Source organism: Camelus ferus, chromosome 16 (genome assembly GCF_009834535.1).
Source record: "Camelus ferus isolate YT-003-E chromosome 16, BCGSAC_Cfer_1.0, whole genome shotgun sequence".
NCBI classification, from domain to species: domain Eukaryota; kingdom Metazoa; phylum Chordata; class Mammalia; order Artiodactyla; family Camelidae; genus Camelus; species Camelus ferus.
This window is the reverse complement of record NC_045711.1, coordinates 15067345-15083307: the sequence shown is the minus strand read 5'-3', so window position 1 is coordinate 15083307 and position 15963 is coordinate 15067345. Positions and strand designations below refer to the sequence as shown.

The 15963-nt window shown below is 46.2% G+C and overlaps 1 protein-coding gene across 1 annotated transcript in view; it reads right to left on the bottom strand.

Annotated features, from left to right (window-relative positions):
- The window catches only part of DNAH9 (dynein axonemal heavy chain 9), a 266848-nt gene that overhangs the window by 17050 nt on the left and 233835 nt on the right, over positions 1-15963 (bottom strand). The window contains 2 exon segments of the mRNA XM_032498821.1: positions 3519-3746; positions 6174-6301. Coding sequence (XP_032354712.1) covers positions 3519-3746; positions 6174-6301 — 356 coding nt within the window.

The following is a 15963-nucleotide window of genomic DNA, read 5'->3' as shown; positions in this document are numbered from 1 at the left end:
CCCATCGCTCAAACTTTGTAGCTGTAGTCACTGCCCATGTGATGGAAGACTCCCCACTCATCTGCGGGGGAGCTGTGAAAAGCAGGGGGAAGGTGGGGATCAGAGAGACGCTGAGCCCTTTGCATCCTAAGTGCCCACTGGCCCTGAGCAGGGTGATCGGACACGCGGCTGCAGAAGCAAGAGCTTTGAGGGGTCCAGGCTGCAGCACATAAGGTGGGGGAAACGGCGTGGCTCATGAAGAGAGGACACAGCTGGACCGGGTTTAGTCCTGCTTTTCTTCCAAGAAGTGGTCCTTAGACTTGGCTTATGTGGGGAGGAGGAGCAGAGGAGACAGGAGAGATTAAGCTTCTGGTAGGTCTGACTTTTCCATGGAGAACCCGTGACAGTCTCTGTCTGGATATGTGGGGATCACTCTGGAGCCTTGGCTGGGTATCATGTTTGCCAGGAAGGTACGGATGTGAAAGGTCAGAGGTGGTACAGAGGACAAAGTCACTGCCTTGTGCAAGCAAGAACTTTGTAACTGCTATCTGGACAGAGCTGCTCTCTGCAGGTATTTTCACCTACGACACATTTGAAAAAAAAGTAGAGTCCAGCTGAAAAGTGCCTTTAAGCACAAAGACAAGAAGTCACACTTGCTGAAACTGGTTGACAGTGGCACACGCAAATGAACGTCAGAATGAAGTAATCGATCAGGGCAGCAGGGATAGGAAGGGCTCAGTTCTGCCGTTTGCCCCTTCTGTGGGTAAGACGGGGCTCTGAAAGAACAGTGGGAACCACAGGGGTATTCACCAGAGCACTTGTGGAAGCGGATGGAACAGTTCAAACACTTGTGAACACTGAACCTACTCATAAATCTATCCCTCTTTCCCACAGTGAGTTACTGAAGACGGCTAAATGTGGCCAAAACAGCACCTGCGGAAGGGACAGCAGCACTTGGGCTACATTCCCCAGGCGCCTGATAACCGAAACTGCACAACGGGCTTGTGGGGGGATGAGCCCAAGGACAGGGGCCCATGGGGAGACTGAGAAAATGGAGCCAAGAATGGCTACAGATGATGATTATCCTACTGGGCTTAATTTTATAGTATCAATTATTAGGAGATAGGACACGTGAAGAGTCTGCTGCCCCCTTCCTGGCTCTGCCCAAGACCCTCAAGGCAGAAGCGCTGGGGATGCTCTGCGCCTGTATCCTTCAATACAGCTAGCTAACTGCATCCTGATGTCTTCCCCCTCCCCAGCTTTTAATTTAAAACAACGTTGGTAAAACACACATATCATTAAAGTTTCTATCTTGACCACTCCCTAAGCGCACAGGTCAGTGGCATCTCACGCACCGACATGGCTGTGCTACCAGTGTTTTTTCATTCTTGTTTCTGGTGAGCAGCAGTTGAAAAGATTCTTCAACTGAATTGTACTGAGATACAATCCACACACCACGCATTTTACTTCGTTGATGTGTACACCCCCATGGTTTTAGCGTATCGGCAGAGTTGTGTGACCGCCACCACAATCTAATTTTAGACTGTTTCCTCACCCCTAAAAGAAACCGCATCACATTAGTCGTGCTCCCCACTCCCCCACTTTCCCAGCCTCGGGCACCCTCTGATCTGCTTTCTGTCTCTGCAGATCTGCCTAGTCTGGACATCTCACATAGATGGAGTCCTGCAATACGAGAACTTCTGTGTCTGGCTGCTTTCACTTGGCAGTGTTTTCAAGGATTACCCATGTTATAGCACGTATCGGTGCTTTGCTTTTATTGCCAAATACCGTCTCAGTGAGTGGATATGCGGTATTTTGTTTATCCATCCATCAGTTGAGATATGGTCCCAATGCCTTTTCAGGGCAAAAATGTCTTTGCCTGGAACCAGCTACAACCTCCTCTAAAGAAGTCTGTAGATTTCAAAGTTAAGAAAGTATATCTTCCCTACGTGGAATATAAGATCGAGAACATTTAGAAGTTTTGACCTCTGGTACGGAGTACCTAGAAGTCAAGACCTATTTAGAAAAAAGTAAAAAAGGAAGAAAAGGAGATGCCCTGGACAAGAAAGCACCTTGCCTTCTGCGGCATGTTGCAATGGGCAGGTATTCTGTAACAAAATTGGCAAGCTAAAATATGCTGAATCTGCAGGTAGTGTTCCCCCAGTCTCTGTTCCAGATGATGTGGGGCCTTGGAGTTGGGTTGGGAAGGTGAAGGAAAAAGGAGGAGACTGGAGAAGTTTCGCTTCTTGAATCTTGTGGAAACTTCCCTCCGGGCTGGGCTGCTTGACTTCTTTTACAGGGGTTTCAAGCACTGGGTGAAACCTTCTGAGACTCTGCTGCCAAGTGGTCTTCATCTCATTTTAAGCTAAACCAGGCCCCAGAGGGCTGCTGTCATGGCGGTGTATGTTGGGCTGGCTGGCACGGCTGTCCTGCTGGACGGCCCGTCTCAGGTTACCTACATGAGCCGCCTGGGACTTGGGAGTTTTCGCTTGGGTTCCGTGAAGCCAGAGACCCACTGGTGTTACGGCACGGTGATGTCAGAGGACAGACCCTAGAACCCTGCCCTTCGACTCCACCAAGGCCCAGTGTGGCAGATGGACTTTAGCTGGCTCCTGTGGCCCCCGCCCTCCTAGTATTCACACCTTTGTGTATTCTCTTTCCCAGGAAGGTGCAACTCCCCAAAGAACAAGAAAGGATACCTTCTTGAGAAGATGCAAGAGGCCTGAGCTGCAGGCTTGGCAGGTGTTACTTATCTATGGAGTCGGAGACCCAGGGGCCTGGCCTTGGATTTAAATAAATACTCTACAACGCGAGTCCTGGAATTCCCAGTAACAGAGGTTCCAGTCATATAGTAGCCTACATTTGAACCTTACACCTTGATCTTCGGAGTCTCACAGTGTTCTCAAAGCTGACTGTGTGCTAGAATCCACTGGAGGGCTTGTTAGAACCCAGATCCCTGGGTGCTGGATTCAGTGCGTCCAGGGTGGGGCCTGACGCTCTGCATTTCTAACAAGTTCCCAGTCGCTGCTGCTGCGGGTCTGGGGGCCACACTTTGAGAGTCTAACGCACCCCAAGGCCAGATCCCCACGCTCTGACCCCTGGGTTATCTGAACCCCTGGTACTCATGATGCATGCAGATGTCAGCTGCTGCCATCTAGACAAGAACACCCTCCCCCTGCTGGAGAATGGTACGTTTACCCAATACGTGTGTGGCCAGGATACCGCATCAGTTAGACTTACAGCAATATGTCCTTCTCCATCCTGGAATGTTTAGTTAGCACGCAGATGTGCAGAAAGTTCTCTTACCAAACAAAGACCCTAAGCATGGCCTCCCTCGGTGAATCTGGGAACTGAGAGCTGCCCTCAGTGGGCACTGGGTGGAGGTCACTTGCAAAGGGAACACATTTCGCCCACATCGGTCACTGCTCCACAGCCCCGTCGGCCCGCGCCCCCACCCCAGCTGCATGCTCCTCTCCCCGGGGGTGAATCAGCTCTTTGTGGGGCGGGGTCCCCTCCTGCCCTCCCTCCCAGGGCCACACCTGAGTGAAGTTGTCCAGGGCCTTGTGCAGGCTGGCGTGCATGCCGGCAGGAGGCTCGCTGGTGATCTTGATGGAGCGCTCCAGGATGCCCTGGGGGATGAGGTGGCCCTCGGGGGACGGGGCGGGCTCCGCACTGATGAAGACCCTGAAGTCCGGGTGGCTGCTCTCACTGTGCTCCTCCAGCTTCTTCTCCAGGCTGCTGAGCCACTTGGCCACCAGGTGGATGTTCTGGTGGGAAGGAAGGACCCACTCACCCCAGGCAGGCAAAAACAGTTATCAGGAAGGGAGCCTGAGGCAGGACCTGGCCTCAGCTCCAAACAAATCACATCCCAGCATGAATCTTGGGATTCCAAGTGATGGGGGCTCCTCAGACCCTGCCATTGACTTCTGTGCCCTGATATCCTATCTGTCTAGCAGAATGCTCTCAAGCTTGACCCAGCACAGGAATCCCCTGGAGGCTTGTTGAGACAAAGATTCTTGGGCCCCACTCCAGAGTGGCTGATTCAGCGGGTCTGGGGTGGGGCCTGAGAATCTGCATTTCCAAGGAGCTGTCAGGAGATGCTGCAGCCGCTGGTCTGGAGGCCACACTCTAAGTGTCTAACCGTGGTTGTATTCCAAGTCCAGAGCCGCATATCGACAGCTTGATGTTTTAAACCTTTGATACGCAAAAGTGGGGCCCACGGACCAGTGCTGTTGGCATTACCTGGACGCTGGTTAGAAACGCAGACTCAGACTTCCTGATTCAGTGCATTCCAATAAGATTCTCCAGTGATTCGTGTGCACGTTCAGATTTGAAAAGCACTGATTTACTCCCCTAGCTGGCTCTCCTCCCTCTCCCCGTCTCCAAACCGTTCTGCTAGTTGTTGCCAAACTTATCTCCCTAAAACACACTGAGACACTGCTGCCCCCGCACAGGGAAGGCCCCTTCTCCAAGCCCACGCTGCGCATCTGGGCTTTGAGGCCTCCTCCCCCGACGTGATTCCTGTCTGTCTGTCTAGCTAAAACTACATTTATGTCTTAGCGCTACCTTGTAGAATGCACCGTTCCCTTTAGTAAGGACAGTCACTTTGCTTCACTGCAGTATGTTTCATTATGATGGGCAGATAAAAGCACCTCGATAAAGATTTGAGGAAGCCTGCCTGCGGAGCCTTAATGCACAGAGCGCAGTGCCTGGGCCCCAGCAGTCTGGGCTCTGAGTGCTACTTCCTCTTCTGTGAAAAGAGAAATAACAATGATACTTGCCACGCTTATTTCACAGGGAAATAACCAAAGGTGGCGGGTTTGAAAGGGCTTTGAAGACTGGGAATTGCTATGCAAGGGTTAGTAGTGGTTGCTGAAATGAAAATTTATTAAATGACAGGATTCACCTATAATTGCTCTGATGGAGCAGAGAGTTCGGTGGGTGCCCGGGGCCAGGCAGCGCTGCCACCCACCGGCCAGTGACTCCGCTGCTGCTCCAGGAATCCCGACCTCTGAGTTTACTCTTGGAGACTCTCAGAAGCCACATGGGGAGGAGATGTGGGGGAGCTGGCAGGTGCTGGGGGAGGAAACACTCTCTGTTCACTGCCTGGGTGGCTGGGTGCCCAGACACGGGTCTCTATGGCATGCGGGAGGGGCTGGGAATCCCCACTGTCACTCCCTTTTCTCCTTTGAGTCCCATTGTTCCTGGAAAAGAAGTCCCAGGGAACAGCGGATCCCTGTGCTGCTGGCTCCAAATAAATAATGGGGCGATTAAGGATGAAGACCTGACAGTGAGAAGTGGTGCCGTGAGCAGTCTGGAGACGGAGCGGGTGCTTGGTGATCAAAGCCAGAGGGGAGGGCAGGGCCTGGCTTTTTCAGTCACCCTCTCCCTTCACTGACTTCCTCACTGATTCCTCCAGCCCACAGGCTTCTGCTGAGTGTCCACTGTGCCCACAGAGGTGCACAGGGTGCCAAAAGGTAAATAAGGAATGTCTCCTCCCCCAAGAAAATGTGAAGGACACAGCAGATAGTAAGTCCTTTCTGCACAGCCACGGATGCTCGCATAGTGGTGGTTGTACGGTGTCACAGGAGCAGGGAGGAGCCGGCCACTCGCTCTGCCACAGCCCAGCATCTGTGCGAGATGCACGAGACAGGGGTAGGAGGGCAGGCCTCAACGTCCTCTGAGTGTTTAGTGAAACTCAGCAGGGGGTGTTCCAGACTCCAGACACCAGCGTGAACTCTCGAGGAAAGGGCCAGCTTCCAGCCACACGTGTGATGTTCAAGGCATGCGTGTCATGAAGAACATGTAATACGAAAGGGAGAGCAGAGGAAAGGTCCATGGAAGGCGTGGGAGGAGATCAGGGGCCTGGAAAATCCGGCTGCGTGGCCTCCAGCCGAATGCTGACTTCCTGAGGGAAGTCAGAGTAGGGGTGGGCTTCCCTGTAAGCAGAGCTGGTTAGAGCGGAGAAGGGGCAGGAGCAGCGGGGGGTCGGGGGGAAGGAGAGTCACCCGGGGCGGGGAGAGGAGCAGAACAGAGCGGGAGAAGCAGAGAGAGAGGACCAGGAAGTCAGGGGACGCAGGCATGGAAAGACAGGTGGCTGAGCAGGGAAGAGGGCAGAGAAGCCCAGAGATTTGTGGATGTCCAGACAGGCATGGGGTCAAGAAGGACCCCCAGCAGGGCAGAGGGGGCCGTACCTGCAGGACAACCCAGTGGCCTCTCTTGGCAGCGAGGTCCAGCGTGGCCTCGGCCACCGCTTCCTGTCCTTGCCCCAGAGACACGTTGTGGAAGTTTCGGTTGTTGAAAGTGTAGCCGAGTTTTTTACCTACAATGAGCACGGAGTTGTCATTGTTGCTTCCCATGTGGGATGGCCTGTGTTGTTTCGTGTCCACAAGGAAACGCCTGCCTCCACATCCCTCCCCCATCTCAGGCTGCCTGAACCCGTGTCCCCCGACCTCATGCAATCACCCTTTTCCTTCCCGAGGTGGGTCCTGCTGCATCTTCCTGCTTTCTGTTCCCCAACAGAAGGGAGCACCTGTCTAGACACAATCGCTTCCCCCTCCCTCCTCACTTAATCCTCAAAAGAGGGCAGGCGTGCCGATGCTCTTCTGTGAGGCTCACACCGAACGCCAGGCATGGGTCCCCTGTGCTCGAGAGTGCAGAGGCTCAGAGTAGCAAGCATGTGGGCGCGGCTGGCGCTAACTTACTTTGTCCCCTGAATATATATTTTCCCTGGAACTTCCCGGGAGGTGTGGCCAATAGGGTCAGGATTCAGGTAGTTCTGGCTTCCTGTCTGTTGCGCCGTGTACACCTCCCCTGCTCCCCTATTGTTCCTACCACATAGACATTTACTCTTGCCATTTTGCAGGAATTAGAGAGGAGAGAGGCAAAAGGAAGACAAGAGGGGCTTGCCTGAGGAGGTGCGAAAGTTCTGTATCTCAGTATCGGTTGCTGGTGTTGGGAGGGAGGAAGGGATGGGCTACACGAACGCATTAATATCACAGCCGTGTCCCTGGAGCAAGGCCAAGGCTCGAGAGTCGCTCTGCAAGCCCAGGAAAAACTTTACACAGAGAAATAACCTTAATACAGGGACAGGGCTGCCTGGACATCAGCTATTAGCTTGATCCAATAGAGCTCAGAGAGATTATATAATATTCTTTAGACAAAAGGATCATAAAAACATGTAATACCATGAAGGAATCATTGAGCAATTTTTCTAGGATGGTGAGGGACACAAAAGAAAAGAGGAGAAACTGAAAAGAGAAGAAGAAGTCTGTACTTAAAAGGTTTAGTTTCAAGGGAACTAAAACTGCAGACGCAATCTGATGCTTGCTCAGGGAAACTGAAAGAAAACTGTCATACTGGGTGTGTCTTTTAAATACTGAAGAGACGTACAGTGTCTTCTTTAACCATGTGAGGCAAAACCAGACGGTGCCTTTTTGAAGTGAGGAATAGTTGATACAAAGTCAACGCAGAGGAACCCAAGAAATGCCCTTATTAAACGCTATAAATCCAGCTGGCAAGAGGTCTGACGTCAGCTTTAGAACCAAGAATATAACAACTTATTCCGGAGAAAACACCAGGATGAGGCTGCTGGGACTATTAGACAGCCTCGGTGACTTTTCTGCTCACAGAAGAGCCTGTTTCTTTTCTGTATTCGCAAACGTAAGATATAAGAAAAGAGGGGTTTAAGCGAAGATTAGCGTGAATGCTACGCGCAGTGGCTGCCAACCACCCCCCACACCGCCCCTGCCGCTGCCTTGAACGCAGCTTTCCTGATCTTCCTTCCAGCTCTCCTTGTGGCTGTGTGGCCTGGAGCCGTGCCCCACCGTGAACCTCTTTTAGCATCTTGGCAGCTGGACTTCCTCCAACTCCAGTCTCTTTGATGATCCGTGGTCCTCTCCCTAGTTCCACACCCCCCCTGGGGCTGGGAGGAAGGGGAACATTTTTAGAGACTTCTCTTACTACTTGCCAGCTCTTTCTTCTCCACTCTGTATAATGCCATTGGCTATATTATCTACTAACTTCTACGGTTTCTGCCTTCTACCAACTTCCCGGCGAGACTCACTTTCATTAGGGGCTTTGGAACTTGGTTTAAAATCTTCCGTGTTTTCTGTTTCATCATTATCTTGGTAAACTTTAATGTCACTCTGGATGACTCAGCCAACATCCAGCCTCACGCTTCCTCATTTTCAGAGAACTTAACTCCATTCCGTGTCTGCTGCTCATTCCCAGCGGCTGCACAGAGGCCTTTATTATCACTGAGAACTACCCCACATCTGACGCATTGTTCTTCCACAGTTATTCACAACGATCACTTCCTACTGCCAAGACTGTTCGCTCTCTTACCCGCTCCTCACATATTATTTCTACCTCAGCAAACTGTCCAGTCCATTGGCTCCTCTGTGTTTTCTCATCTTCATCTTTACCTCCCTCTTATTTGAATATGGACCCAATAATCCTTAATTTGAGCCATGATCTTCTAAAATGTTTCTCTCCATTATCCATCCTACTTCTGTATCACCTAGCTTCTGTAAAACCTCAACCCTGGACAAATCTAAGCACTAATAAAATAGAGAAATAATATACTTGGTGAATTGGGGCCAGAACAAGTTGATCATTCTCCATCACATGGGAGTGTTTGGTGATCTTTCCACGTGTCCAGAGGTTGGCCACACTGACCACTCCCCACTCCCTTTAAACTTCCGAATGGGCCCCACCCTGCGCACTCCCAGCACTTTGCTTCACTCTCTACTGCTCCCCCTGTCCGAGAAAATGCACAGCACCAGGGAGGACAGCTTCAGCCGACCGCCATGTGCTCTGCACATCACTGTTACGGTTCTGTTCCCGCACAGCCCGTCTCAGTGGAGGAGGTGTCCTCCCTGCTCCCTGGCACACGAACAGGTGAGTCTCCCTTTGCGCAGAGACAACACTCTGCCAATCTGTTCGACACTGAAGGAAAACAGGGTGGAGTCAGGAGCAAGGAAAAAGAGACTCTAAGCAAAGTGTTGATAATCTGCTGGCAAAGACACTAAGGTGAAGACTGTTTCTCTGAACACACCTGGCAGCAGGCTGACAAAAATCTAAATGAGCTCAATGGCCTGACCAGCACGTTGGAAAGAGAAAAAGGAGGCAAGAAAGGCAGAGGTGGTAGATAAATAGAAATAATGGAATTCATTGTGTCACAGCCAGGTAATTGGACAAAGGAGGATGGAGACCAAGCAAGATCATGCTAGAGTCAAGTAAAAGAAGAACCAGAGAAGACGCCTCATAAGGGCAGGAAGGGGAGGTCCTCTGTGGGGAGGGCCAAAGATGATGCCATGCTTTGAAAGGATGTGACAAAAGGATGGAAAGGAAGGACCAAACCGTGAGCTGCCTCAAAGAACAGACGAGCCATCATCATTATTGTAATGCTGTACAGTGCTACTGTATGTTTAATGTTTCAAAGCCTTTTCACATCTGATACTTTTTTTTAATCCTCATAGTAACCCTAGGAGGAAGGTCTTGCGGGTGACTGGAAACAACGGGTGATTGCTTTTAGACGAAGCGAAAGCAAAAATAAATGTGCAAATATGGAAGTGTGACTCATTTGGGAAGAAGGTGATGAGGAGAGAGAAGGAGGGTAAATTAAAGCAGTGGTAGAGGATTAACCTGAGATCGCAAGAAGGAATGCAATGAGGGTGGGTGGGGGTAGGTTCAGGTTAAATCAGAGGCCAAGAAAAGTGCATGGAATTTCCTCTTCCTCTTCCTTCCAAATTGTTGAGGAAGGGAAATCCTGGAGGAGACTAAGAGGCACAAAGTGCCAGAAAAGCACAGATGCTTAACCAAGGGCTAAAGGATGAGCTTCAGAAGCTTAGAGAACCCCCAAAATCATATACAGAATTTTGTACACAGGTTCATGCATTTCGGGAGAAGGGGTGGCATGAGGATGGGGGAGCAAATTCTTCCATCTGACTCTCAGGGTTTTAAACCCTGCTCGCTATGAAGAGCTGCCGTGATGAAACAAAGGGACAGAGAAATGAAGGAGTTAAGAGCATAAGCCACACACTCAAAGATGGGAAAGGATGCCAAGCACTGGAAGAGTCTACGTGGAGCAGAACAGTGAACTGTCTGAGCACAGACTCTGCCCAAGCACAGAGACAGTAAGTTCCCTTAATAAGCGGGGGTTAGGGGAAATCGGGGAAAGCGTTCGAGTCAATCATGTGGATTCCAAACTTAAGAACAGGAGTCCATCAGGCAAAATGATTAGATCCAAGATATGGAAAACATGATGTCACCACAGTGTATGTCCTAAATAGGTGCCTGAGAAAGTGACTCGAACCATCAAGGAGGCAGGGAGGGAGGGAGCGAGCGAGAAAGTAACCGCTAGCTGATGTACAGCAGGATCGCCTCTGGTAAGGAAATGCACGTTAAGATTAAGCCAAGGGCAGGGTTAGGATAATGCATTCAGAGACAAATAACCAATATGGTTCAGGGACAGGTCAGCTCGCCTGGAATGACAAGAAAGCTTCAAACTACATGATGGAATAGTTGGAGGTCAACTGGCAGAGAACAGTAGGAAATTGCTCATAAACAGGGTATATAAAAGCTTCCAAAAGGGAAAATATTGGATAAAAATAAGAAGACTAGAGTTGTCAATATGAAAGGAATAAAACCTCCAGGGGACAGAAGGGATACTGAACTCTATAAAAGGGTGAAATTCGGGAATAACTTAGCGATGATAACAGTTCTTATGTTATTCATTCATTTGTTTGTTAATTCATTCAACCGATATTTACTGAGCACCTCTCTGTACTAGGTATGAATTTAGACACTGGTAACGAAATGATGGACAAGATGACATGGTCCTGGACCTCAGGGATCTTAGTGACAAAAAGGGAAACATAAGTTAAAACGATAAAAGAAGGATTTAATTAGAATTGTATTAAATGCTCTGAAGCAAATATGTGTATCCTCGGGAACCAAATGGTCTTGCGGGGGGAGAAGGTCAGGGAAGCGGACCTGTGCAGGATGAGCAGGCACTGGACTGGAGAGTTGGGGAGAAGTGTTTCAGATAAAGGGAGATGCTTGTGCAAATGCCCTGGGTCAGGAAGGCTCATGATGGAGGCTCTAAAAGAGCTACGTGGCAGGAGTAGAGTGAGTTTTGGGGAAGGTAAGATGCAAGGCTGAACGGAAAGGCCAGGCCACACAGGTCACAGAGACCATGTTAATAGTATTGTACCTTTGCCTTAAGAACAATGGGGAGCCACCAGAGAGACTTAAGCAGGAGAGTGATGCAATCAGATTTGAGATTTGTAAGATGAGTTTGGCTGCAGAGAGGTCAAAGACTGCAGGTAGGGGAGAAGGACAGGGGTGAGTTAGGAGGCTACTGTGATAGTCCAAGTGAGAGAGAGTGTGTTGACTCAGGCGAGGCAGGCACGATGGAGACACAGACATTAGACCGATTTTAAACACACCAGGAGGCAGAACCAGCAGGACTGAGTGTGGTGGTGGTGGAGGAGGAGTCTAGGGTGACTGATCCCCAGGTTTCAGGCATGAGCAACTTGATCAATGGTGGTCATGTTTACCAAAAATGACAGAGCAAAATTTCCAGAGATAAAGAGAAGTCTGACTCTTCCATTTGAAATGGCATGCTGAGTGCCGAGCAGGTGAATGAAAAAGACCCACAGCTAACACAGCTCATGGAATTTCAGAACACAAGGTAGAGAGATGATCCTAAAGCTTCCAGGGAAGAAAAACAGGGCACCAACAAAGAAACAAGGGATGAATAGCACCCTACTAGCATACGACCTCCTGTGAATGAAAGTGAATTCTAGAGGAGAGCTGAGCAGCGTGGACACATTCTGAGTAAAAATCATTCTGGACCTAGCAGAACTAGCAAACTAACACATGGGCAAAACTGAAGTCTTTGTAGACAACCAAGGATTCAGAAATTTTATATCCCGTGGTTTTTTTCTGGCGACTCATGCTAGCAAAACTAGGGCGAAAATCGAAAAGACAAGACATAAGATACAAAGACAGCAGGACTAAATAAGAAGGTAAAGAAAACAAGTACCTGAATGACAGGCTCCTGGGAGGCTAAAGTGCAATTTATCTTTTTTAGAACAAGATGTAGGTGGGCTTTAGGTAGAGCATTTTCAAGAAGAATAAGGTGGATTCCATTCACGTATGCAGCGAGTAAGAAGTGTGAGACAGCAGTAATACTGGTAGAGCCGGCAGGTATTTCTTCTCTTTAGAACAAGGAAAAGGCATATAGACACTCCAGGAAGAACTAAACGCTACCCAAGAAGATCATCTAAATGTGAATCAAACTACAATTTGGTATGACCTTGAACCTCTATGCTGATAACGTTCTTCTTTGAGAGACCCCTAGAGATTACTGGATCCAGAAAAAAGGGAATGTAATCCTACAACATTTACTTGCCTCTTCGGTGAATAATATATACATTATTTATGATATAAGTCATTTTCAAGTATTAAAATTAACCCACAGACTAAACTAGAGTAAAATTAATGATGATAACAGAGTAGAATATATATTCATCCCTGACTATATAAAAATAAAAGCATAGCTGATGTAAGTTGGAATATGGATGCCTCAGCTTACACAGAGGGAAGTCAAGAGAAATTATCTAAAATTCATGGAATAAAAAATTGCTTTACTAATAGTATTTAAGTGAACATAGTAAATAGAGGAACCAAACATTTTAATATAGACATAAAAGTTTGGGAGGTATTTGTCAACAATTTAGATAATTTAGATGAAATAGACAAATTCCTAAAAAGAAACAAATGACTAAAACTGACTCAGGAGAAATAGAAAATCTGAGTAGATCTGTAACAAGTGAAGTGACTGAACTAGTAATTTAAAAAATTCCCACTAAGAAAAGCTCAGGCTCAGGTGGCTTCACCACTGAATTCCAGCAAACATTCATGAAGAATTAATACCAATCTCTGACAAAATATAAAAAAAAAAAAAAAAATAGAAGAGGAAGGAATACTTCCCAACTCACTCTGATGTATAGATTACTAGACTTACCCTGATACCCAAATCCGATAAAGACATTACAAGGAGAGAAAACAGGTAAATATCCCTTAGGAATATAGTTGTAAAAACCCTCAGCTATGCATCGCCAAGTTGAATCCAGCAACATACAAAAAGGATTATATACCAGGACCAAGTGGGATCCCAGGAGTGCAAGGTAGGTTTAACTTACAAAAATCAATTAATGTAATGTACTATATTAATAGAATAAAGGACAAGATAATATTATCATATCAGTGGATGCAATAAAAGCACTTGAGAAAATCCAACACCATTTCATGACAAAAAAGAAAAAAATTCAACAAACTGGGAAGAGAAGGCAACTTCCTCAATCTGATAAAGGGCATCTACAAAAAACCCACAGCTGACATCATACTTAACAGTGAATATGGAATGATTTTCCCCTAAGATCAGAAATAAGACAAAGATGTCTAAACTTGGCGTTTGTAGTTAATATTATACTGGAAATTTTAGCCAGGGCAATTAGGCAAGAAAAAGAAAGAAAAGGGCATCCAGATTGGAAAGGAAGAAGTAAAACTATCTCTCTTCAGAGATGACATAATCTTGTATCTAGAAAATCCTAAGAAAATCACTAAAAATTATTAGAACCAATAAACAATTTCAGCAAGGTTGCAGGATAGATGATCAATATATAAAAGCACACAAAAATCACTAGCAGTGACCATTCCAAAAATGAAATCAAAGAAACAATTTTCTTTATAACAGAATCAAAAAAGAATAAAATACTTAGGAATAAATTTTTTTAAATGCAAGACTTGTACAAAAACTACAAAATACTGTTAAAAGAAATTAAAGAGTGCCTAAATAAATAGAAAGACATTCTGTGTTGATGGATCAGAAGACTTAATAATGTTAAGACAGTTATACTCAGATTGATCAACATTATTCAATTTGATCCCTATTAAAATCCCAGTAATTTAAAAGAAAAAAACAGAAATTCTAAATCCTAACTTAAATGGAAATGCAAGAGAGTCACACTAGTCCAAACAATCTTGAAAAAGAACAAATTTCATGGACTCACACTTCCTGATTTCATAAATTAATACAAAGCTACAGTAATCAAGACTGTTACCAACGTACAAATAGATGTGAAGATCAATGGGATAGAATTAAGGGCCAGAAATAAACTCTTACATTTATGGTCAATTGATTTTCAACAGGGGGGCAGGGAAATTCAGTCAGAGAAGAATGCTCTTTTCAACAAATGATGCCAACAACTGGATATGCACATGTGAAAGGATGAGGTTGGACCCGTTCTTGTACCGCACACAGAAATTAACCTAAAGTGGATCGTGGACCTTAATGGAATAGCCAAACTATGAAACTCTTGGAAGAATGCATAGGAGAGTAAATTTTTGTGATCTTAGTTTGACAGTGGTTTTTTTTTTAGATACAATATCAAAGCACAAGTAACTAAAAAAAAAACAAAACAGTTGGACTTAAAAAATTTAAAAGTTTTGTACTTCAGAGGACACCATTAAAAAAGTGAAAAGACAATGCTCAGCGTGGAATAAAATATTTACAAATCTAGTATCTGATAAGGAGCTTGTATCCAGAATATATAAAAAAACACAACTGAACAATAAAACACGACTGAATGATAAAACGATGACCCAATTTTTGAAAAATAGGCAAAGAATTTGAGTAGACATTTTTCTAAAGAAGACACACTGACAGCCAATAAGCTCACGAAAAGCTGTTAAAATCATTTCAGAAATACAAATTCAGACCGCAACGAGCCCCTGCTTCCTACCAACTATGGCAGCCGTACAGCTGACCTTTGAAACACACAGGTTTGAACTGCACTTCTATGAGGATTGTTTTCAAAAAATACACAGTTGTCCTCCATATTCACGGGCTTTATAAGCATGGTTATGGAGGGCCGACTGTATTCACTGTACCACACCACTTTATATAAGGGACTTGGGCAACCACAGATTTTGGTATATGTGGGGGTTCGTGGAGCCAACCCCCTGCGGATACTGAGTGATGACTAGTTAAAAGCAGACAATAAAGGTGTTGATGAGGATAGGGAGAAATAAGAACCCTCATACACTGTGAGTGGGAATGTAAAATGGTGCAGCTGTTTTCAAAAACTGGCAATTTCTCAGAAAGTTAAATATAGAGTTATCATGTGACCCAGAAATTTTATTCGTAGGTAAATATTCAAGAGAATTGAAAACATGTCCACGTGAAAACTTGTACAGTGATGTTCAAAGCAGCATTGTTCTCAATTGTCAGAAGAGATGAGCCCAAATATCCATCAAGTGATGAATGAATACATACAACGTGGGGTAACCACATGATGAAATATTATATAGCCATGAAAAGGAACGAAGTTTTGACATGTGCTACAACGTGGATGAACCCTGAACACGTGCTAAGTGAAAGAAGTCAGCCACAAAAGACCACATGATTTCATTTATAGGAAATGTCCAAAAAAGGCAAATCTTTAGAGACAGGAAGTAAACTGGTGGTGACTTGGGCTGAGGAGGTGATGGGATGGAATAGGGAGTGATTGCTAATAGATACAGCGTTATTTTTTGGGGAGACAAACTTTTTCTAAAATTAGATTGTGGTGATAGTTGCACAGCTGTGTGAAAATATTAACAAATTTTAATTGTATACTTTAAATGGGCAAATTGTATGGTATGTGAATTATATCTCAGCAAAGCTGTTAAAAATTTAGGAGAAAACAGAAAGTCCTGGTTGGCGGTAATGGGAGCTAAATTCTTATTTTTCTTATCAGGGAATAAATAGATACTGAAAACTGATAAATTCAGAAATCGTGATATAAATTATTAGTAACAAATAGAGAAGTAACTATCAGAAGGAATAAATCCAGAAATGGGCAAAAGCACAGTGTCCGGGCGGGGGGACCGGGTATGGGAAGGGCTGGCGCTTGGAACTGCTGCTTTTCA